The sequence below is a fragment of the Strix aluco genome, chromosome 20 (genome assembly GCF_031877795.1).
Source record: "Strix aluco isolate bStrAlu1 chromosome 20, bStrAlu1.hap1, whole genome shotgun sequence".
Classification (NCBI taxonomy): Eukaryota; Metazoa; Chordata; class Aves; order Strigiformes; family Strigidae; genus Strix; species Strix aluco.
This window is the reverse complement of record NC_133950.1, coordinates 3,811,385-3,834,310: the sequence shown is the minus strand read 5'-3', so window position 1 is coordinate 3,834,310 and position 22,926 is coordinate 3,811,385. Positions and strand designations below refer to the sequence as shown.

Here is a 22,926-nt window from a genome sequence, read left to right as displayed (position 1 = left end):
CTGAGCTGGTCCTTCGGAGTGTCCCCGGCCCAAGCCCTCCCCATCGCCAGAGGGAGCTGAGCCCGCTGGTACCCTGGCACAGGGTGCTGTGACCTGCCCACTCCCAGCAGCCCCCAGGGACCCCTCAGTGCTGCCCACTGCTCATCCAGCCCGGGCGAGTGAGGCAGCGGGGATGTGCAGGCAGGGGACAGCCCTGCTGAGCAGTGTTGTCCTCACAGGTGATGAAGATGATGGGCTTGAACAACGCAGTGCATTGGGTGGCTTGGTTCATCACCGGCTTTGTCCAGCTCTCCATCTCAGTCACGGCGCTCACTGCCATCCTGAAGTACGGCAAGGTCCTGATGCACAGCGATGTCCTCATCATCTGGCTCTTTCTCGCCATCTACGCAGTGGCCACCATCATGTTCTGGTGAGCTGCCTGCTCCGCGGGCTGAGGCCATGGGCGGCAGCACAGTCCTTGTGCCACGGGGTGAGGGTGCTGGGAGCTGTGTGGGCGAGGGCCAGTGGAGGGGCACAGGTTGCCCCAGCCAGCTGGTTTGAGGGGACAGTTTACCACCTCAACACCACCAAAATCAGACAGTGTGAGGAAAACCCTGGTGGGGCAGGATCCGAGGTGACGCTGTCCTCCCTGCAGCTTCCTGGTATCGGTGCTCTACTCCAAGGCCAAGCTGGCCTCTGCCTGTGGTGGCATCATCTATTTCCTCAGCTACGTGCCCTACATGTACGTGGCCATCCGGGAGGAGGTGGCGCATGACAAGATCACGGCCTTTGAAAAGTGCATCGCGGTGAGTTGGATGTGCCTGCTGGGGAGGTGCTTGGCCCAAGGTTTGCCCCAGGCACCCCATGTCCAGTACACAGGCCACCAAGCTGTCACCAAGCCCTGGGCAAACCTCTGCCTGTATGAACCAACTCCCCATGGGGCTTTGGAGGCATCTCCAGAAGGTTGGTTCCTCCCAGGACAGGGAGCATCTCCACAGGGCTGGGTGGGGCAGCACCAGGTAGGAATTTGCCCCAGCCTGTTCCTCCGGAGCAGGCCTGTGGTTCCTGCTGATGTCCTTTTCTCTTCCCTCCACCTCTCCACAGTCTCTCATGTCCACCACGGCCTTTGGGCTGGGTTCCAAGTACTTTGCACTGTATGAGGTAGCTGGCGTGGGCATCCAGTGGCACACCTTCAGCCAGTCGCCCGTAGAAGGAGATGACTTCAACCTCCTGCTGTCCATGATGATGCTGATCGTGGATGCCGTGGTGTATGGGGTGCTCACATGGTACATTGAGGCTGTGCACCCGGGTACGTTTGGGGCGTGAGGGCACCTCTCATCTTATGGGAGCCTCCTCACTGGGGACCACCTGACGTGGTGGGGTTCAGCGCAGCGTGCCTTCAGGGTCCCCTGTGTGTGTCCTGTTGGGGACACCTGCCCACATGCCCTGCCCCAGTGGTGACACCAGCAGGTTCCTTGGAGATCTTCAGGCGTGTGTCTCAGTTCACTGGCCACCTGTAGCAAAGCAAGGTGTCCATGCCTGGGGCACTGTTCCCCTTTATCGCCTGCTTGGGGAGGGGTCTCACCCGCTTCCTTTGCTTTCCTTGTAAACCTGAAGCATGAGCCAGCCCCAACCCAGAGCCCAAAGGACTTTGCTTCCTTACAGAGCCCAGCAGCGTTGCCCTGAGCCCAGCTGGCCCTGGTGCTTGCAGCCCCCCCTGCAGTGATGTCCCTGAGCTGGGGAGACCTCCAAGCCCATGTCCACGGCTGCACCCAGCTGAGCTCTGCCCCGGCACTTGGCCAGCTTCTGTGCAGCCATGGGTGCAGGGCTGGCCATGACTCCGTCGGGGTTGTGCTTTCAGGCATGTTCGGCTTGCCGCGGCCCTGGTACTTCCCTTTCCAGAAGTCCTACTGGCTGGGCAATGGGCGAGTGGAGACCTGGGAGTGGACCTGGCCCTGGTCCCGCACCACTCGCCTCAGCATCATGGAGGAGGATCAGGCCTGTGCCATGGAGAGCCGGAGGCTGGGTGAGGGCAGACAGGGGTGGTGGGAGGTGGTGCCCAGGTGGCCGCTGGCTCTGCTGCAGGGTCCTGCATGGACCCCCGTGTGTCCCCTGTGCCCTTGTCAGGGCAAGGTCCTGGGCCAGGCTCTGCTGCCTGTCTGGCAGCTGCTGCCTGTGGTGTGGGAGGGAGGAAGCTGGTGAGAAGCAGAGGGGAAGGGGCCATGAGCCAGCACAGCCATTATGGGATGGAGACAAGGAGGTGCATCCCCTGGGGAGTCCCGCTCCAAGCCTGGCCTCCCTGCCACCCCGTGGCTCCTCACCACCCTGCTCTCACAGCAGAGGAGACACGGGGCATCGAGGAGGAGCCAACCCACCTTCCCTTGGTTGTCTGCATTGACAAGCTCACCAAGGTCTACAAGACAGACAAGAAGCTGGCACTGAACAAGCTGAGCCTCAACCTCTACGAGAACCAGGTGGTGTCCTTCCTGGGGCACAACGGCGCGGGGAAAACCACCACCATGTGAGTGCCTGTCAGGGTGGACATGGGCCATGTCCTTTTGACCAGCTGCAGTGGGTGGGGAAGGTGCTGGCTGATGCCCTTGCAGGGCTGTGTGGCAGCTGGTGCCACGCCCAGAGGGCAGCAGTGTGGATGTGGAGGTGGCACAAAAGGGGGACAGGCAGCAGGTGCATGGCCCTGCACTGGCATTGCTCTGCTCAGCGCCCAGCGGATGTTCTTGAAGGTGGTGGTTGGGATTGGGACCAGATGGAGGAATACGAGGTCCCTCACACTGTTGCCTTTCTCTGTCCATCCAGGTCCATCCTCACCGGCTTGTTCCCTCCAACCTCGGGCTCTGCTACCATCTACGGCCACGATATCCGGACGGAGATGGACGAGATCCGGAAGAACCTGGGCATGTGTCCCCAGCACAATGTGCTCTTCGATAGGCTGACGGTGGAGGAGCACCTCTGGTTCTACTCGCAGCTCAAGAGCATGGCAGAGGAGGAGATCCGCAAGGAGATGGACAAGTAGGCACTCTCCCGCTCCTTTTGCCCCATCTGTGCCTTTTACCTGAGTGGGTCCCCTTCCTGCTGGCTGAGCCATGGTGGGTGATCTGGTAGCAGAGGTGTCCCCTGGAGCAACTCCACCAGCTTTTCCAAAACTTGGGGTATCAGGCTGTGGAAGGTAGCAGAAGATGCTTCTGTAGTCTGGCTGCAGTTGGGCTCTCCCAGCAGCCGAGGGCTGTAGGTACCACGCGGGGAAGAGGCATCATGTGCTCCCCGCAGGCACTGGGTGCCAGTACAGCCCCCCCTGGCATCCCTGGTGCTTCTCCCCTGTCCCCAGGATGATTGAGGACCTGGAGCTCTCCAACAAACGCCACTCCCTGGTGCAGACTCTCTCGGGGGGCATGAAGAGGAAGCTGTCGGTGGCCATTGCCTTCGTGGGTGGGTCGCGGGCTGTGATCTTGGATGAGCCCACAGCTGGTGTGGACCCGTACGCGCGCAGGGCCATCTGGGACCTCATCCTCAAGTACAAGCCAGGTGAGAGAGGTGGGCAGAGCCCAGCATTGCTCCCCTGGCTGCAGCAGCCCGGACCCCTCCGCTGAGGCTCTGTGCCGCCATCAGGGAGAACCATCCTGCTCTCCACACATCACATGGATGAGGCCGACCTGCTGGGTGACCGCATTGCCATTATCTCCCATGGCAAACTCAAGTGCTGTGGCTCCCCGCTCTTCCTCAAGAGCACCTATGGTGATGGCTACAAGCTGACAGTAGTGAAGAAGCAGTCGGACACCAGGAACGGCGCAGGTCTGGGGGGCAGCGGGACGCGTGTTTAGAGGAGTAGGTGGGATGAGTCCTTCTTCAGCCCAGAAAAGGAACGAGTGGTCAAACCCAAACTCCTTAGGCAATGTGGAGGGCAGAGGGGGATGGGGCAGGGCTGCAGGAGGTGGGACCCAGACAGGAGAAATCAAGCGATGCCAAGTTAGACCCTGTGTGGCAGCACTTGTCTCCAGGCACTGGTTCTGTGCAGGCCGTGGGCTGCCCACCGAGACGTCCAGCGTGGGCTGCGGTGCAGAGCATTGTCCCCAGGTGTGGTGCGTTAACCCCAGCCAGCAGCTAAGCACCATGCAGCCACTTGCTCGCTCACTCCTCCCCTCTCCCAGTGGGATGGGGAGGAAAATTGAAAAAAAAAGTAAAACGTGGTTTTACTTTTACTTGTGCATTGGAGATAAGAACAGTTTAATAACTAAAATAAAGTAAAATATAATAATAATAATAACAACAAAACAACAATAATAAAATAATGATTATGATGATGATGAAAAAGGAATGTAACAAAAAGAGAGAGAAATAAAACCCAAGAGAAGACAGGTGATGCACAGTGCACTTGCTCACCACACACTGGCCGATCTGCTCCTCCTGGCGAGCTCCCCCCAGTTTCTGTACTGAGCATGATGTCCTGTGGCATGGAATAGCCCTTTGGCTAGTTCAGGTCAGCTCTCCCGGCCGTGCTCCCTCCCAGCTTCTTGTACACCAGCTCGCTGACACAGCATGGGAAACTGAAAAATCCTTAAGATAAGCATTCTTAGCAACAGCTAAATCATCAGTGTGTTATCGACATTATGCTCACACTGAATCCAAAACACAGCACTGTACCAGCTACTAGGAAGGAAATTAACTCTATCCCAGCTGAAACCAGGACACCAGGCCAGGCAGGGTAGCCGGGAGGCTGCCAACACCCCGTGATGGAGGCTGGAGGAGCCCCTGCGGCGCTGGGGTGTAGGGTGGACGTGGTGGGTCCTGGTGGGAGGCTGGGTGCCAAGTGGCCGACCGGTGCTGCCCCTCTGCCACAGAGCCAGGCCAGCCACATAGCCCCCCGGCCCACTCCTCCATCAGCCCCTGCTCGGAGCCTCGTGTCTCCCAGTTCATCAAGAAATACGTGGCCTCCTGCCTCCTCATCTCAGACACCAACACTGAGCTCTCCTACATCCTGCCCAGCGAGGCCGTCAAGAAGGGCTGCTTCGAGAGGCTCTTCCAGGTACTCGCGGGGGCTGGTGGTGTGGGCAGGCGGGCAGTTGCAGGGGCTGCAGCACTGCAGGCACCTCCTGCCCTCCTCACATGGCACTTTGCCCCCGCAGCACTTGGAGCAGAGCCTGGAGGAGCTGGACCTCACCAGCTTCGGGCTGATGGACACCACGCTGGAGGAGGTCTTCCTGAAGGTGTCTGAGGAAGACCAATCTCTGGAGAACAGCGACGCAGGTACGGGCAGTGCGGGGGCACACGGTGCTGCTGGGGCTGGCAAGGGGCTGTGTGTCTCTGCATGGGCTTGGGGGCTCTTCTCACCTTGTGCATGGCCACAGGCGTCTCCTCTCCCAGGGCGGGGAGTGGTCGCCAGCAGAGCCCACCCCAGCCAAGGGCAGACGGCCTCTGCTCCACTCTGGGTTTGCAGAGCAGATCCGTCCCCACTCCATGCCACACCATGGTGAGGGGTGGCATGGCCAGTGGCAACACCCCTTCTCCTTCCAGACATGAAAGAGTCCAAGAAGGACAACCTGCGGCCACCTGCCCCCGAGCTGGGCCCAAAGCCCGAGGCCAATGGGGACCCTCTGGCCGAAGCGACTGTGCCGGAGAAGCCCGAGGTGGAGCTCAGCAACCTGGTGACCTGCTCCAAGCTGGCACAGTCACAGGCGTCCCTGCACTCGGCCTCCTCGGTGGGCTCTGTGCGGGGTGACGAAGGTGGGGCTTATTCCGAATTCTTTGGGGATTACGCGCCCCTGTTTGATAACCGGCAGGACCCCGATAACATCAGTCTGCAAGGTTCGTGCTGCCGGTGCCTGGCCGGTGGCAGGGGCCGGGGCAGGCACTTGGCTGGGACACGGGAGGGTGGCCAGGGCAGTGGCAGCACCAGCACCTGTCCCTGTGCCTGGGCAGGGCAGAGCTGGCCCTGGCCAGGGCGTGTAGGTGTGCTGGGGATGGGGGGGCTGTACCTGCTGGGGTGAGACCCCCCGGGGGGCTGATGATGCCGACACTGCACCCAGAGAACCACAGCCTGGGTGGGAGGGCTGGGAACGGGTGCTTCCACCAGTTTGGTCCCCCAAATTTGGTAGCATGTGTGTGGAGGGGTCCTGTGCTGTGACATGGAGGCAGCGGGTGCGGGTGCAGCCGGCGTTGGCTCTGCCCTTCGCCTCCCTGGGATCCCGTGAGTGCCACCTTGCAGACTCGCCCCACTAACGCGCTCGCTCCTCACACCGGCGCCCGGTTGGGTTGTCTCCTCTTGGCCCTGGGGCACGGAGTCATCTTCCAGCTGGTGGCTTTGCCCCCCGTACCCTGACCTGGGCTAGTGGCTCTCCCTGCCTGGCTGCTGGGTTTGCTGGAGGACAGAGGATGCAGGCAGTGCCCTGAGGCTGCTGTTTTATTCACAAATCCTTTTCTGGGTTATCCCAGCAGCTCTTGCCATGATTAATTCAGCCTCTCTGGCCGGGGCTGCTCTGAGCATTGTGATTTGGGTTACGGGAGGCAGAGCCGCGACAGTGCCACGGCAGAGCTCCCTGAGCCCCAGCCCGCTGCCTCGCCGTGTCCCCACACCCACGTCCTGTCCCCTGTTCCTGACTGCTGACCTCTTGTCAGCTGGGAGAGCTGACAGGAAAATGGAGGGGTTCTGCCAAAAAGTGCCAATTTAGGTGTTTTTTTTAAAACTGTTGTCTAAGTTTCCCATTTTGGGCCAAGAGGAACCTGCCAGCCAGCTGCCTTGCTTCACGCTGTGGTGCTGCTGTGGCTCGGTGGCCATCAGGGTTGGGTGCCACCCTGTCCCTTGGGTGGCTGTGCCCAGCTTGGTGCCTGGCTCAGCTCCCTGGGGACCAAGGCGGGCACAGGAGTGGCTGTGCCGGGGGGCTGACATCCTTCTCTCCTCCCAGAGCAAGACGCGGAGGTGGAGGCAGAGGACCATGACCTGGCTGGGCAGGGGAGCTTCAAGCTGGAGGGCTCGTGGCTGAAGCTGCGCCAGTTCCACGGGCTGATCGTCAAACGCTTCCACTGCGCCAAGCGCAACACCAAGGCCCTCTTCTCACAGATCCTCCTGCCCGCCTTCTTCGTCTGCGTGGCCATGACGGTGGCACTCTCCGTGCCCGAAATAGGTACCTGCATGCTGGGGGCTGCTGGTGGCCCCTTCTGCCTGCCCCAGTGTGGCTGCTGGGGACACTGGCTGTGGTGAGCACAATGCTTGGGGGTGCTCAGCTCGTCTGCCTGTGTGCGGTGGTGCTGCGGATGCCAGCAGGTTGCTGTCCTTGTCCCTGCAGGTGACCTGCCGCCCCTCATCCTCTCGCCATCGCAGTACCACAACTACACCCAGCCCAAGGGCAACTTCATTCCTTACGCCAACGAGGAGCGGCACGAGTACCGGTGAGAGCCACTCGCTGGTGACCAGCATCCCGTCCCCATCCCCATCCCTGGGACTGTGATGGGGGCAGCAGGGAGGGCAGCCCGCAGCGGGGCAGGTGCTGGGGCTGGCTCGGGCTTGGAGCAGAGCCTGGCCGGTGCCACATCGCCTTGCAGAAGGCAGCCTTCATCGTCCTCAGGGTGTCTCTGGGAGATGTGCCAGCCCTGGTGCTGGCTGTGATGGGCAGCTTGGCTCATGCCAGGCCTGGGCTGTGTGTGCTGCTGTAGTGCCTGTGCCTGTTCAGTCATGGTATGTGCCAGGGCCTCGGGGAGGTCCCAGCAGAAGATGGCCAAGGTGATGAGACCCGTGTCTCCCACTGCTTGGTCCTCCTCACCTGCTCCTCTCCCAGCAGCATCAGGCTGTCTCCTGACGCCAGCCCCCAGCAGCTGGTGAACACCTTCCACCTGCCCTCCGGCGTGGGGGCCACCTGTGTGCTCAAGACGGCCTTCAACAACACACTGGACCAGCCCATGCAGACCCTCAACCTTGACAGCAACGAGTCCAAGATGCTGGCGGCCAAGTACTTCGACGCCATGTGCATTGACTCCTTCACTCAGGGCCTGCCACTCTCCAACTTTGTGCCACCGCCACCATCCCCAGCCCCCTCCGACTACCCTGTCTCTGTGGATGAGGACCTGCTCCGTGCCTGGAACTCCACAACCTTCTCCTCCGCCGTCAAAGGTATCAACTGTTCTTGGTGCCTGACTCTGTCTGGGCCGGGGGTTCATCTCCAGCAGGGAGATGATCTATCTCCCCCCAGGAGCAGCTCTAGGGACCCCTGGAAGTGCCTGTCAGTTTGGCCTGGCCACAGCAGAGCATTGCTGGGCTGAACTTCTGGCTCAGGGCCGGTGCTGGCCCTGGAGCACCGCTCCCTGTTCTGCCCCAGCAGTGCCAGTGGAGTTCCCTGGGACAGTGACACCATTGAGAGCCCTGTGGCCAGTTGTGCGTCACCCTTGCTGGGCTGGCTGCTCGGTCCCCAGTCATTGTCTTCTCCAGCCACACTTCATGCTCTCTCTCTGAACTGTGAACTGTTTCTGTCCCCCAGAGTTTTTCCCCATGTCCATCTCTTGGTCCCTCTCTGTCACCAGGACACAAAAGCCCTCTCACAGACCAGCTCTGGTCCAGCGGGAGCTGACACCAGTGGGACAGAGTGCTCCCTCCCTGCCCAGCTGGGACCCCTCAGCTGAGCACCCTGCCACCCCCACATTGTCCCAGGCAGCCGGGGCAGGCAGGAGCCTGGCTGTGAGCTGCCCTCTCTGCTCCTCAGAGACCGTGACCTCGGCCCCTGCCCTGCCCCGCATTGTCCACGAGCCCATCAAGTGCACGTGCTCCATGCAGGGGACTGGCTTCTCCTGCCCCAGCGGTGTAGGGGGTCACCCCCCACAGATGAAGGTGGTGACAGGGGACATCCTGGCAGACATCACAGGGCGCAACGTCTCCGAGTATCTGCTCTACACCTCGGACCGCTTCCGGCTGCACAGGCAAGAGGGAAGACTGGGAGGGTCTGCTCTGTGCTGTTTAGCAGGGGCGGGGGACCAGGGACTTGGGGACACCTGCCTGGGGTGCTGATGGGAGCCAGGATCATGCTCGAGCAGGACCCTGCTCCTGGAGGTGGGCGACAGTGGTCACAGCTTTTCGGCGGTGCTTTGTCCCGCAGGTATGGGGCACTCACCTTCGGCAACGTCCAGAAATCCATCCCGGCCTCCTTCGGGGCCAGGGCTCCTGCCACGGTGCGCAAGATTGCTGTCCGGAGAACAGCCCAGGTGGGACCACGCTGCGCCCCGCGGGAGCTGGGAGATGGGTGGGCAGCGGCAGCCGTGGCCTGGGTGGGGAGGAGAAGGGGCAGACAGCAGTGCCTGCACAGCAGGGCCCCCTCGCCCACGGCTCTGCGGCAGCGCTCTCCACCGAGGGGTCAGGGGGACTCGCTTTGCAGCTCCTGCCCGGCATGCTCAGCAGCGGGCTGCTCTCCCCACAGCCGTGAGCCTGCCCTGGGGCTGTCCTGTCCCATCCCATCCCGCCCTTCCAGTACCTCTGCCATGGGCCCAGCTCTCTTGCCACCTCCCACCCCTCTTCTCTGCTTCTTCAGGTCTTCTACAACAACAAGGGCTATCACAGCATGCCCACCTACCTCAACGCTCTCAACAATGCCATCCTGCGAGCCAACTTGCCCAAGAGCAAAGGCAACCCTGCTGCCTATGGTGAGGGCCTTGGAGACATTTAAGGGCAGAAGCTACAGGGCATGGTCCAACCAGGCTCTAAAGTGCAGTGTCCCCCCTTGACCAAGCAGACTAGTGCCCATTTGAGGCAAGGGGGTCACACAGGCAGGGTCTGCACTGGGGCAGAACCTCCTGAGGTGCTGCCAACTGGCACCTGGACTTGCAATGTGTCCGAGGATGCTCTTTGCCAGCTGGTGCGGGAGGGCACGGCCTTGAGGTGCTCGGCTGCTTCAGGCAGCTCAGCTCCTGCCAAGCTGCAGGGAGGGAACCCGTCCTCTTGCTCAGACCCAAGACCAGGCAGGCTGGGGGCAAGACTTTCTGTCCTGAGACAGTTTCATGCTTCCATGTTCCTTCTTGGGCCTTCCTGCAGGCATCACAGTCACCAACCACCCCATGAACAAGACGAGCGCCAGCCTGTCCCTGGATTACCTGTAGGTCTGGGGAGCGGGCTTGAGGGAGGGTGGCTGTCCTGTGGGGGGGAGGGAGCTCCCCTCCGCAGTTTTCAGGGGAGTGCTGGGGCTTCTGCCCTGCAGGCTGCGTCAGGGGGAGCGGGTGGTGGTGACACGGGGGTCCCTGTGCCGTTCCCTGCCCCATGCACAATGACTGTCCCGTGCCAGGACAGGTGACCCTGCCCCAGGCAGCTGAGGGCAGCTGCTCTCCTCCTTGCTCCCCATTCAGCCTGCAAGGCACGGACGTAGTGATTGCCATCTTCATCATTGTGGCCATGTCCTTCGTGCCAGCCAGCTTCGTGGTGTTCCTGGTGGCCGAAAAGGCCACCAAGGCCAAACACCTGCAGTTCGTGAGTGGCTGCGACCCCGTCATCTACTGGTTGGCCAACTACGTGTGGGACATGGTGAGCAGGGCGCTTGGCCCCACCCAGCGAGCCCCCAGGGCCGGCCTGTGAGTGGACAGTCACAGAAGTTTCTGTTTTCTCAAGCTGAACTACCTGGTGCCGGCCACATGCTGCATCATCATCCTGTTCGTGTTCGACCTCCCGGCGTACACCTCTCCCACCAACTTCCCCGCCGTCCTCTCCCTCTTCCTGCTCTACGGGTACGTTGGTCAGGGTGCGCTGGTGGGTCCCTCCGGTGCCCCATCTGCACTGTGGCTACGCGGGCAGGACCTGGGCGTGGGGCTGCCCATCTGGCTGAGGTTCTGCAGCTCCCGTAGCTGGTGGCCTGCAAGGGCTGGGGAGGGAGAGCCCGGGGAGGACAAGGCTGGGAGATGGGCAATCCCAAGGCTCGATGGTTGGTGCTGCCCAGTCCCTCTCCTGCCATGCTGATGTGTGTCCTGCCACTCGCCTTCCCAGCTGGTCCATCACTCCCATCATGTACCCTGCCTCCTTCTGGTTCGAGGTGCCCAGTTCTGCCTACGTCTTCCTCATCGTCATCAACCTCTTCATCGGCATCACAGCCACCGTCGCCACATTCCTACTGCAGCTCTTTGAGCATGACAAGGTACAAGAGACACAGCTCTGCCTGGGGCTGCCAGGAAGGGAGAAGCTGCCATCAGGTCAGGGGACAGCTCAGGCTGGGAGAGACCTCAGGAGGTCTCTGCTCCAGACTCCTGCTCCCAGCAGTCAGCTGTGAGAGCTGACCAGGCTGTATCTTGCTGGGGCTCCTGATCCTACCACGTGCTCACAGTCCTCAGGGGTGTTCCTGAGGGTCGTGTCCTCTCTGCCTGTCCCCACAGGATCTGAAGGTGGTGAACAGCTACCTGAAGAGCTGCTTCCTTGTATTCCCTAACTACAACCTGGGCCATGGCTTGATGGAGATGGCCTACAACGAATACATCAATGAATACTATGCCAAGATCGGTATGGCTGCTCATTCCGTTCCTCCCTTGCTCCAGGGCATGTGGACATCCCACAGGGCTGGCACTTCCCCTCCACCTGCCCTGTGGGGCTTCCTGAGGCCCAGAGTAACCTGGAGCAAAAAGCCAGGGGCTGTGAACTAGACTGGGGTGCAGGAAGAGACACAGTTGAGGGTCAGCTCTGGTGTAGTGCCAGTGATGCTGAAAATGGTTCCTTGGGCCATCCCAAACAGCAGCCCCATGGGGAGAGGAGGCTGTGACCCCTGGCAGAGTTGTGCCTTGCTGCTGGTGTTGCACACTGCCTGTGGCGGGGCCATGATGGGGCTGTGGTGGCCGTGGTGAGGCCGAGCTGTGGTAGGAGGGATGGAGACTGCAAGGGCTCTTTCCTTCCCGACGTGGTCTCTTGCAGGGCTGCGCTGCCCAGACAAATGGAGCGTTTTGCTACTCACAGCTTCAGCTTGGCCTCAAAACCCTCTTGCTGCTCTCTGCTTCTCAAGCAGCTTCTGTATGTAACCCAGGTGTTGCTGGCATCGTGAAGGGCAATTTTGGGGCAGGATCTGACAAATCCATCCAATACCCACTCTCAGTTGGGTTGATGCATCCTACTGAGGTTGAAAAGTTGCAGGATGATTTCAGCAGCACGCGTGCTGTGAATGGGAAGCCTTGTGACCAGCCCTGGTGCCAGCGGCACCGACCAGCACAGGCAGCTGCGACAGGGGAGGGCACACAGGAGCAGGACAGCGTCGTTGTCACAGGCCAGCTCAAGATGTATGAGCAGGTTGTCCCCACAGGAAGGTGTCTTCAGCTGCTCTCTCCTCTTCCCACCACTCAGGGCAGTTTGATAAAATGAAATCGCCCTTCGAATGGGACATCGTGACGCGGGGCCTCGTTGCCATGACAATCGAAGGCTTTGTTGGCTTCTTCATCACCATCATGTGCCAGTACAACTTCTTCCGGAAGCCCCAGTGAGTGCAGCTGGAGAGCGGGGCTTAGGCTAGGTGGGGCTTTGCCATCGGGACCCCTTAGCTCAAGGCTGCCCCTGCAGTGGGTGCGCGCTGGGGAGCTGCCCGTCCCCGGCAGGGATGCAGGCAGGCGGCTCCCATGCCTGCAAGCCCACTCTGCCTGTGTGCCCTCCGGCAGGCGGCTGCCCGTCTCCACCAAACCCATCGAGGACGACATCGATGTGGCCAACGAGCGGCACCGTGTCCTGCGTGGCGACGCTGACAACGACATGCTGAAGATCGAGAACCTCACCAAGGTGCAGCAGCGGGGTGGCGGCAGTGGGGGACGCGCCGGGGCTGGAAGGAGACACCTCGGAGCCGTCCCATCTGAAGGACGTGGATTGGGGCTGGGGGCCCAGGTGCCTCCCGGCAGGCTGAGCCCCCATCCCCTGCCCCACCAGGTGTACAAGTCCCGTAAGATCGGGCGCATCCTGGCCGTGGACCGGCTGTGCGTGGGTGTGCGGCCTGGGGAGTGCTTCGGGCTGCTGGGTGTCAACGGCGCGGGCAAGACGACCACCTTCAAGATGCTGACGGGGGACGAGAGCACCACAGGCGGAGAGGCCTTTGTTAATGGGCACAGGTTGGGGGGCACGGGCTGGGTGGGAGATGACTGCCTGCTGTCCTGGGAATGCGATGGGGTCTGCTTGGGGGCCTCCCAGCATGAAGCAGAGTGAATCTGCCCATGTGGCTCCGCGAGACTCTACAGCCCTGTGGGCTGTGGGCTGACTGTCATCTGGGGGGTGACAAGTGACAGCAGCTTTTGGCCAAGGCTGCCTGTTGTGGGTTACCAGGTAGAAGATGCTCCAGTGAAGGCACGTGAAAGGGGGGTGAACAATGGGGTGCTCCAGAAAAGCAATTTCTTCTCCCCACGGCCCTTCATCCTCTCCTACAGCATCCTGAAGGAGCTCCTGCAGGTCCAGCAGAGCTTGGGCTACTGCCCCCAGTTCGATGCGCTCTTCGACGAGCTGACAGCCCAGGAGCACCTGGAGCTCTACACCCGCCTGCGTGGCATCCCCTGGAAGGACGAGGAGAGGGTAGGGCTCTGGGCGGGCGATTGCCAGCGCGCATGGGCTGGCCCTGTGACATGGGAATGGCATCTCCCCAGGCACCAGTGGGGATCTGAGCCAGTGGTGCCACCCTGACGGCAGTGCCACCCCAGTGGAATGCCCACGTGGGTGCCAGGGCTGGGCACACGGGCTCACAGGCCCCTACCGACGCTCACAGCCGTGCCAGGGGCTGCCATGGGGCTCCTCTGGCTGGCACAGTGCTTGTGGTCCTCTTGGCAGCTGGTCCACTTGCCCACTGCTCGCTGCCAGCTCTGCCAGCACCAGGGCCTGGGCAGGTGTCAGCAGCCCTCCGCACCTTGCAGGTGGTCAAGTGGGCACTGAAGAAGCTGGAGCTGACCAAGTATGCCGACAAGCCCGCCAGCACCTATAGCGGAGGCAACAAGAGGAAGCTGTCCACAGCCATCGCACTGATCGGATACCCGGCCTTCATCTTCCTGGTGCGTCTTGGGCTCCAGCACCCTGCCTCTGGGTCCTCCTCCCACCCCCTGTGTCCCTGGGGCTGGCGCTGGGCTGGGGTGGAGAAATGACCCTGGGTGGGACTTGCCTGTCCCCAGCTCTGCCACAAGTCTCCTGGGGTGTGGGATGGTGTTCTGAGCTGGGCTTAGGACAGGGAGGGGGTGGCAGGGTCCCCCCGGGGGCTGGCGTGTCTGAGGGCGCTGTCTGTCCCGCAGGATGAGCCCACCACAGGGATGGACCCCAAGGCACGGCGCTTCCTCTGGAACCTCATCCTGGATGTCATCAAAACGGGTCGCTCCGTGGTGCTTACGTCCCACAGGTCCGGGGGGGGACTTCTGGCTGCACCTGCGGTGCCTCCTAGCACCTGGGGTGCTGCGCGGGCGGGCGGGGGCTCTTTGGTCCCGGGGGGATGGCATTCAGCAGGGGCACGGGGAGCAGAGGGAACCCAGGGCTCCCTCTGTCACCTTCTCCCATCGCTGGTGGTGGGGCCGCAGCACCCGGGTGATGGCGTGGGGAGCTCAGCTCTCCGCCTGCCCCGGCCCCGGCCCCCAGCGCTGTCCCCCCACGCCACCCTGCTGAACCTGCCCTGTCTCCCCAGCATGGAGGAGTGCGAGGCGCTCTGCACCCGCCTGGCCATCATGGTGAACGGGCGCCTCAAGTGTCTCGGCAGCATCCAGCACCTGAAGAACCGGTAAGAGCCCGGCGGGGGGTCCAGCACCCTGCGTGTGCTGTGGGGCAGGAGGGGGCCAGGCCCCCATGGCAGGGTGACAGTGTGGCACTTGCAGCAAGGTGTCAGCCCTTCATGGGGGTGATGCTTTGGAGGGTGGGCAGGGAGGGGGTGGGCTCACTCGGCTGTCCTGGCACTGTTCTGGTGGGTGCAGCGGCTGCCACGGAGCGTACTCCCCTCCCGTGAGGTCGGTCCTTCCCTGCAGAGCTGTAGGGCGGGGGCAGGTCCTCATGGGGTCCCTTGTCCCTGTGCAGGTTTGGCGATGGCTACATGATCACAGTGCGCACCAAATCCAGCCTCAATGTCAAGGAGGTGGTGAGGTTCTTCAACCGCAACTTCCCTGAGGCTGTCCTCAAGGTGAGCTCCCTGCAGTGGCGGTGCCAGCCCCCACCTTGGGGTGCAAGCAGCCTTTGTCCCCCAAGGGAGACCTGTGGGACCTGCTGTGGGGTGATGGGAGGGCATCTGGGAGTCACGGGTGTCACCTCCGTGTCCCCTGCAGGAGCGGCACCACACCAAGGCCCAGTACCAGCTTAAGTCGGACCAGATCTCGCTGGCGCAGGTCTTCAGCAAGATGGAGCAGGTGGTGGACGTGCTGGGCATTGAGGACTACTCCGTCAGCCAGACCACGCTGGACAATGTGAGAGTGGGGACGGTGTGGGCAGCTGGATGCTTGTCCCCAGGGAGGGTGGCTGTGCCGAGGGGTGGCTGTGTCAAAGTGCCATGGGGCAGCCATGGTGGGGTGCATGGTGGCAGCCACAGCCCCACGGATGTGCTGGGGCCTGTCTCCAGTGGCGCAGATGGCAGGCGAGGGGCAGCCAGGGTGTGGAGGTGCTCGCAGGGGTCCCTCGCAGCCTCCTGCCCCTTTTGCCCCCCCAGGTGTTTGTGAATTTTGCCAAGAAGCAAAGCGACAACCTGGAGCAGCAGGAGACAAGCCCCAGCTGTGCCCTGCAGTCGCCCCTGGAGCGTGTGCTGAGCCTGCTGCGCCCCCGGGCCGCCCCCACAGAGCTGCGGGCCCTTGTGGTAGAGGAGCAGGAGGACCTGGAGACCGATGACGAAGGCCTCATCAGCTTCGAGGAGGAGAGGGTGAGAGGTTGTCCCCAGATCTAGGTGTCCCTGGTCCCAGCTGTGTTCCTGCCGCGGGACACTGGGGCTGGGTGCTGCGGTGTCGGGTCTCATTGAGGGAAGGGAACATGGTGGGGCCAGGGATGGACCAGAGAGAGCTCTCTGGGAGGGGCGGCTGCTCCCCCCACCGGGCCAGATCCTGGCCCCAGCAGCACGGGGGGTGCTGGGCAGCGCAGGCAGCCCCTGCTCAGCCCAGCCCCTGAGCCCTGCCTGTCTCTGCCCACAGGCTCAGCTCTCGTTCAACACGGACACGCTGTGCTGAGGCCCCGGCGGCAGCCACGTCCCCTGGCTGTGAAGCCACTGAACCCTTTTGGCCTCTCCCCTCCCTTCGCCCCGTCAAACGGAGCTGCCGTGGCCGGTGGCACATGCCAGGGAGGACACGGCAAGTACTGTGCCGGCCTGGACGGACCTTGCGAGCCACTGCCCTCTGGGTGGCCTTTGTCCCCTTCAGCTCTGCGGCAGTGTCACTGCATGGTGCCAGGGGCCACTGTCCTTGGCCGGCTCACCCAGGCAGCGCGTGCCACGGACGGAGACTGAGCAGAGAAGGACACGGCTTGGTGCCAGCACCGCCAGCCCCACGCGCCTGGTGGCAGAGACGAGGCTTGTGAGCGATGCCTTTGGTTGGACACCCACGTTGCACCCACCCTGGGGACCCTTGGCTGAGGGACACCCTCCCCCCGCACCGCCAGCACTGGCACGCCCCAGGCCTGGCCCTGGCAGGGCAGGAGGAAGGACGGCTGCTTTCGCCTTGTTTCCATCGCCCCTGGCTTGGCGCTTGCCCTTGGCACTGTGTGGAGCTCGGGCTCCAGCGCCGCAGGGGCAGGAGCTCTGGTGCTTCACCCACAGTTCATTTCTGTCACTGACGGGATGTCACCAGTGACCTCCAGCGACCTCCAGCCTGCCTGAGACGGGGGCCTTGGCCCCGCTGCTGCCTGCTGCCCACCCGCACTGCTGCCAGCCGCAGGCTGCCGACGCCGTGGCCCTGCCTGGCCTTGCCATGCCTGCGCGGGGCACTCGGCACCGTCCCCGGGGCCGGGCAGCAGCGCCCCTGCAGAGGGGCACGTGGTGGGGCAGAGGGGTATTTCACAGGGTATTTCACACGCTGGCACCAGCTGTTTCTCCCCTCTGCCCCCAACCACGTCTCTCCTCCCAGAGCCCCTCACCCTCCTGCCTGTCCTCACCGGCCGCTTCCCCCACCACAGGGCATTGCTGCAGCTCTGCCACCTTTCTGCTGTGTCCCTTTCCTTGTCCCCCTTGCCCTGGCACTCATTGTTCAGTGTCTGGCCCTGTACAGGAGCCACCTGCACTGGTTTCTTATTGTTGGGTCACTGGTGGTACTGGGAGAGGGGTTGCTACACCCCAGGACGGTTTTTGAAGCTGGGAGTGGGGTGGCCTTGAGGTACAGGGACAAGACGGCCTGGCTGGGTGCTGGCGCAACCTGGCAGTGGTGCCTGGGGTGGTGGGGAGGGGAGGATGGACTGTGGCGTGGGGCTGGCACTGTCACTGGGGCTGGCACAGTCACCTAGGGCTGGCAGCATCAACAGGGCCAGCAGCGGGCACCCCTTGGCCAGCAGTGCCCCTCCTTTCTGCAGAGGGTCCTGCTGCCTTGTCACCCACGGGGGCCGTGCCCAGCACCCGTGGCCCAGCAGCACCCCACAGCTCTCCAGCGCCCCACGGCCGTGCCCAGGGATGGGGTGATGGCAGGGCCTGTGACACTGACCCTGACCAGCCACCCCATGGGTGCCCCAGGCTTTCGCAGCGCCCTGGGGTGGCCGTGCACACTGCCCCCTCCTTCCCGGGGAGCACCCAAGGCTGGGCTACCCGTGTATGTCCCCACTGCCCTTTCTGCCTCCCTGGCATGGGCTTGTCTGGAGGCCCCGCCTGGCTCCTGCCCGCAGCCAGCAGGCAGCACCAGCCACCCCAGCTCGCTGCCACGGGGCAGCACACCCCATGGGGCCACCCCGGCCCCACTCGAGGGCACAGGAGCGGGGACAGACCCAGGTGGCAGCTGACCCTCCTGCTGTCCCCATGCCCCCCCAGTCTTGCCAGTCCTGTATGCCACCTGCTATAGATTGTGATACAATATACAGTATTTTCAATAGGGGAAAAATTTGGGGGAGATGAGCTCTATTTTCAGATTTTTCAGACCATATTTTTTTTAACGGCATACTGAAAACTGGCTGGTCCTGGCGTGGGGTGGGTGGCACAGGTGGGCAGCGCGGGTGCTCCCTTGCTGGGCACGCTCTGCCTTCCCGGGTGGGCACTGTGAGGGACAAGCCAGCCTGGGGTTATTAGCCCTTTGCCACCAGGGAGAGAGGGGACAGTGTCATCTTTGGGTCCCCAGCTGTGACTTCAGTGGTGGCAGCCCAGGGCGGGCATGGTGCCTGCTCTGTGCTCTGTCCTTGCCCTGCTGCCCTGTTGCTCAGGGCTCCAGGATGGCGCTGGCCCCCTGGGCACAGACCCCCCCCCACCAGCCCGCCCATCCACAGAGTTGCCTCTACCCGCTGCCATGCCGCTGTCCCCATGCCCTGTGGCTTTTGATGGTCGATGGACATGCTTTTGTGTCCCCAGCACAGCGTGCCCACACAGTCTGGGTGCCCTGGGCCTGTCCAGGCACAAACCCCGCCTGGGGGCACCCCGAGGGGGGCAGCGGGGTGGGAGCAGGAGGGCATCGCCCCAGGGCAGGGGTGGCCGCTGCCTTAACACTATTTCGCTTCGTTGAGTTTGGCCCCGCTTCCCGCCTCGCCCTCCCTCTGCACGTCCTTGGCCACCAGCCATGGGCACAGCGCCGGTGCCATGCACGGCCCCAGGCACGGGGCACCCCGAGGGGTGGGAACGCCTTGGAGGAGCCTGTACATTGCAAGCAAAAGAAACAAAAAAAAGATGAAATGTGAAATAATGATCGTTTTAAATAAAAAATAATAACTGGAGCCAGCATGGCTGTGTGGTTGCTGGTGGGCAGGAGTGCCAGGGCTGGGTGCCTGGGGAGGGACCGGGCTGAGCAGGGGGTTCCCAGTGCCCTGGGGTGGGGGTACAGAAGCCTGCCATGGGCAAAGGGCACAACACAAGGCCATGCCCAGCGCTGGGCATCTTCCAGGACGGGCGGTGGGGCTGGCTGGGGGTGCAAAGCTCCACAGGGCACGGGCAGCGCAGGCAGGGGGCCCAGGCAGGAGCTGCTGCAGCTGGTGATGCTGTGAGCTGCCCTTGCTGGCCTGGGGCTGGCAGCAGCAGCGGTGGCCGGGGCCCCACGGCAGGGCGTCCCCGGCTTCACCGTGGGGCCAGGCGTGGGTGGGAGCGGGTGCACCCCGGGGAGGAATGTGGGCTGGGAGGGGCCGCGGCTCCAGCACGGGTGCTCGCGCCACAGCCACCACTCAGCCGGCAGCCACCACCCAGCATGGCCGAGAAACCCCAAATCCAGCTCTTCGTCAAGGTGAGGGGGGTCATGGGGGCCTGGGGTCCCCCCGGCCGGTGGGCACCTCTGGCTGGCACCCCTGGCATCGCTGGGCTGGGGTGGCCCAGCCGTCCCTGCCCACCGCAGTGCCCAGCCACGGGGCCCTGGGCAGGCAGCGGGCAGCTCAGGGCTCATCTCCAGGGCACAGCTGCTGCCCGTGCCCGGGGGCTGCTGGGCTGCAGTGCCCCCCCCAGAGCACGGCCCCCTGCCCAGCAGCCTGGCCACCACAGCACCTGCCTGCACCGGCGGGGCCCTTCCCAGCCAGCGCCCGGCCCGGGCAGTCTGTCCGGCTGCGCAGGGCAGGACAGGGCCCGCCTGGGATCACGCCTGGGGGTGACGGGGCCACCAGCACGGCCATCGCCCTCCTCCAGCACAGCTGGGCTGTCCTGACCCACAGCTGCCCCCAAGCCGCTGCCCCCTCGGCCTTGCAGGGCTGGAGCAGCCTGGGGGCCCCGGGTCCCCCAGGGTTGCCAAGGCCAGCACCCGCCATGCCACGCAGGCTGCTCTGGGGTGGGGCGTGGCGGCCCCAGGAGCAGGTGGGGGCCAGGGGCTGGCACCCTGCCTGGGCTAGTGGGTGCCACGGGCTGCCAGTGCTGCTCCCCGGCCTGCGGCCAGCATGAGCTTGGCCGGGCAGGGGGATGGCATGCGCCCTGCCACCCTCACCCTGCATGTACTGGGGGGGGCCTGGCCAGCGCTGCCCCCGCCACAGCCAAGCCGGGGCAAAGGGGCAGCTGAGCTCTCCCTCTCTGCCCACAGGCAAGCGAGGACGGGGAGAGCGTGGGCCACTGCCCCTTCTGCCAGCGGCTCTTCATGGTGCTGCTGCTCAAAGGGGTGCCCTTCACCCTCACCACCGTGGATGTGAAGAGGTGAGTCATGTCCCCTCACCCGCCGTGGCCATTGCCACCGTGGGGTCAGGGCCATGGGCAGGGTGGGACAGCCTTGCCCTGGCACACTGATGGGGGGGTGGTAGGTCCCCAACACCTTGGGAAGAGGAGCGAAGGGTGGGTACTGTGGGATGTGTGGAGTCTGTTGTACCCTCCCACAGCTGCCCACTGCTGCCTGAGGGACGTTGGTGGAGCTGCCGTGGGCACACACTGAAGCAGGGGCAGCCTAGGGGCACCACCTCGTCCCTTTGCCCAGGACACGCATGTGCGCACACACACACACACGTGAGGTGCCCTGCAGAGCCCTGGGCACTGCGAGGCATCAGCGTCCGTTCCCATCTCCCGCAGGGCACTGGACGTGCTGAAGGACTTTGCACCAGGTGCCCAGCTGCCCGTTTTGCTCTACAACGGCGAGCCCAAGACCGATACCGTCACCATCGAGGACTTCCTGGAGGATCACCTGGGCCCCCCCATGTCAGTGTCTGGCGCTGCCCCAAGATGGGGCAAGGGACAAAAGAGGGGCAGGACGGGCTGAGAGAGGGGGGACAGGCAAGCAGCACATAAGCCTGCCAGCCCCTGCCTCCTTCCTCACCTGTGCCCACGTCCCTGCAGGTTCCCCAGCCTGGTCCCACAGTACAGGGAGTCGAGCCTGGCCGGGAATGACATCTTCCACAAGTTCTCCACCTTCATCAAGAACCCAGCGCCTGCCCAGGACGAGGGTGAGGAGCTGGGCAGGGGGAGATCCCATGCAACCTCTCAGGTGCCACCAGCCTGATGCCTGGTCAGGTCACCCTGAGCCTTTTCAGCCCTCCCCTGCCCCAGGCCACAGCCGGGTCTCTCCAGGCACTGCCCCTCTCCACGCAGTCAGCGTGGCCATGCCAGGGCTCTTTTGGGAGGGCAGGGGTGGGTGCCTGCCTGGACAAGGCAGGAAGATTGCAGGCAGGCACTGTCTGGGCACAGGGATGGGCTGGCAGGAGGCCACGGCAGACCCGCGGGGCACGGTGCCTGCAGCGGGCCTGTGCCCTGATGCAGAGGCGCTGCCTCCCTCCCCGCAGCACTGCAGCGGAACCTGCTGCGGGCCTTGCTGAAGCTGGACGAGTACCTGAGTGCCCCCCTGGAGTACGAGCTGGCCCGTGACCCCCACCTCCGGGCCTCCCAGCGCCGCTTCCTCGACGGGGACCAGCTCACGTTAGCCGACTGCAACCTGCTGCCCAAGCTCAACATCGTTCAGGTGAGCGCAAGCACTCGGTGTCATGTGCCCCCCCTTGGCCCGGCTTCTCGATGCCATCAGCCCCATGCTCTCACCTCCTGCTGGGTGCTTGCAGCAATCCCCAGCTCTTTTCTCAACCCTTTATCACCTGGGTGCCCCCCGGCACCCCCCTCCCCATGACCCCTGCCCAGCATGGTGCCTTCCCACAGATCTTGCTCCCCTTGGCATCCCCTTGTCCCATGCAGTGTCCAGGATGTCCCCTAGCCCCCCGCCACCCTTCCTGGCTGGCTCCTGCCCATGAATACCACTCCCCGGCTACGGGGCCCTCCCTGGCACACCACAGGCACACGATGCTGGGCAAGGGCTCACCCCATTTCTGCTCGCAGGTCGTGTGCCAGCATTACCGCCGCTTTGGGATCCCCAAGGACCTGCAGGCTGTGTGGCGCTACCTCAATAGCGCCAGCGAAACCAAGGAGTTCAAATACACCTGCCCCAACAGCGAGGAAATTGTGCAAGCCTATCGCTCCGTGGTCCGGTTGCCACAGTGAGCCGGGCATGCGCCCAGGTGGGCACACGACCAGGGTTGGGCAACAGGCTAGTGCCCACCCTGGTCCTGCCATGACCACCACAGTCCTGCCTGCACACACGTGGGAGGGCAGAGAGCATCAGCTGTGCCCCTGGCACCCAAATTCCCCCAGCTGGCACCCCTGCCACGGTGCCGGCAGCAATCTGCACCACCCCGAGCCTGCAAATGCATTCTCACCTCTTGTGCCACCCGCTCTGCCTGGTCAGGACCCCCGTGACCTGCCCTGTGGTCCCTCAAGCATCAGAATGGGTGCAAGGGGGCCACAGCCACAGGCACCATCCGTATCAAAGCTGCAATGCCGAGGGCAAGGGCAGGAGCTGGGGAGGAAAAGCTGCCCAGAGCAGAGGGCTGTGGGGCAGAGAGGGCAGCGCCCATCCCTGCAGCCTCCCTCGGAGACACTCTGTGCCACCCACCAGCAGAGCAAGCCAAGGCAGGGCTGTGCCAGGCCAGTGTGCACCGCAGGATGCCCCGAGGAGCTGCACGGGGTGAGGAGAACTGGCACAGCCACGGCAGAGGCCTGGGAATGGAGCCGGCGGGATGGCACGGGGGGTGGACATGGCCAGCCCCATCATCCTGGGTGAGGGGAGAGCACTGTCCTCCAACAGCAACTAGGAAGCTCTCTGGAGCAGATCTGGGAGAGGGATGGGGGTGAAACGGGGCAAGTCCAAGCCATGTATCAGAGCTCCTGGAAATCAATAAAGGCTTTGCAAGTGAGACAAGCGTGCGTCTGGAGTGACCAGCCCCAGCAGCTCTCCTTCCTTGCAGGACTTCGCATTGGATCCCCCAGTCCCCTCCCAGTGCCTAGCAAGGGCTGGGCCCATTCTCCCAGCTCTCCATGGGGCTGGGAAGGCTCTAACCACTCACCCATCAGCCCACTGGCACAAAGCTGGCAGGAAAGTGAACTCCTCTGAGCCCCTGACCCTCCACGTTTAGCTGAAATTGGCCACAGGGTTCCTGAGCAAGGGAAAGGCAGAATGGAT

General features: G+C 63.4%; 2 protein-coding genes across 6 annotated transcripts in view; both read left to right on the top strand.

The window, feature by feature from the left end:
- ABCA2 (ATP binding cassette subfamily A member 2) overlaps positions 1–18,745 on the top strand; it is a 36,767-nt gene extending 18,022 nt beyond the window's left edge. Inside the window, exons 17-49 of one of the 5 annotated variants that reach the window (XM_074845895.1) lie at positions 219–409; positions 635–785; positions 1,084–1,288; positions 1,841–2,005; positions 2,320–2,500; positions 2,794–3,006; positions 3,323–3,519; positions 3,604–3,786; positions 4,833–5,017; positions 5,118–5,238; positions 5,506–5,796; positions 6,894–7,112; positions 7,275–7,377; positions 7,764–8,095; positions 8,682–8,895; positions 9,072–9,177; positions 9,501–9,612; positions 10,001–10,061; positions 10,309–10,483; positions 10,568–10,683; positions 10,940–11,087; positions 11,323–11,446; positions 12,275–12,407; positions 12,583–12,700; positions 12,845–13,023; positions 13,336–13,477; positions 13,813–13,947; positions 14,182–14,285; positions 14,565–14,657; positions 14,948–15,050; positions 15,193–15,330; positions 15,570–15,776; positions 16,042–18,745. In XM_074845895.1, the coding sequence (XP_074701996.1) occupies positions 219–409; positions 635–785; positions 1,084–1,288; positions 1,841–2,005; positions 2,320–2,500; positions 2,794–3,006; positions 3,323–3,519; positions 3,604–3,786; positions 4,833–5,017; positions 5,118–5,238; positions 5,506–5,796; positions 6,894–7,112; positions 7,275–7,377; positions 7,764–8,095; positions 8,682–8,895; positions 9,072–9,177; positions 9,501–9,612; positions 10,001–10,061; positions 10,309–10,483; positions 10,568–10,683; positions 10,940–11,087; positions 11,323–11,446; positions 12,275–12,407; positions 12,583–12,700; positions 12,845–13,023; positions 13,336–13,477; positions 13,813–13,947; positions 14,182–14,285; positions 14,565–14,657; positions 14,948–15,050; positions 15,193–15,330; positions 15,570–15,776; positions 16,042–16,077 (5,181 nt within the window). In that variant the 3' untranslated portion in view covers positions 16,078–18,745. Of the gene's footprint in view, positions 1–218; positions 410–634; positions 786–1,083; positions 1,289–1,840; positions 2,006–2,316; positions 2,501–2,793; positions 3,007–3,322; positions 3,520–3,603; positions 3,787–4,832; positions 5,018–5,117; positions 5,239–5,505; positions 5,797–6,893; positions 7,113–7,274; positions 7,378–7,763; positions 8,096–8,681; positions 8,896–9,071; positions 9,178–9,500; positions 9,613–10,000; positions 10,062–10,308; positions 10,484–10,567; positions 10,684–10,939; positions 11,088–11,322; positions 11,447–12,274; positions 12,408–12,582; positions 12,701–12,844; positions 13,024–13,335; positions 13,478–13,812; positions 13,948–14,181; positions 14,286–14,564; positions 14,658–14,947; positions 15,051–15,192; positions 15,331–15,569; positions 15,777–16,041 lie in introns of all 5 variants that reach the window. The other 4 variants (XM_074845897.1, XM_074845893.1, XM_074845896.1 and 1 more) reach the window with 4 other exon arrangements.
- A 75-nt stretch (positions 18,746–18,820) lies between these two features.
- CLIC3 (chloride intracellular channel 3) lies at positions 18,821–22,885 on the top strand. Its single transcript, XM_074845879.1, has 6 exons — positions 18,821–19,245; positions 20,023–20,132; positions 20,499–20,624; positions 20,763–20,869; positions 21,206–21,381; positions 21,747–22,885. Exons 1-6 carry the CDS (start codon positions 18,862–18,864, stop codon positions 21,906–21,908), a joined length of 1,065 nt encoding a protein of 354 aa, XP_074701980.1. The 5' UTR covers positions 18,821–18,861; the 3' UTR covers positions 21,909–22,885.
- The last annotated feature ends 41 nt before the right edge of the window (positions 22,886–22,926 follow it).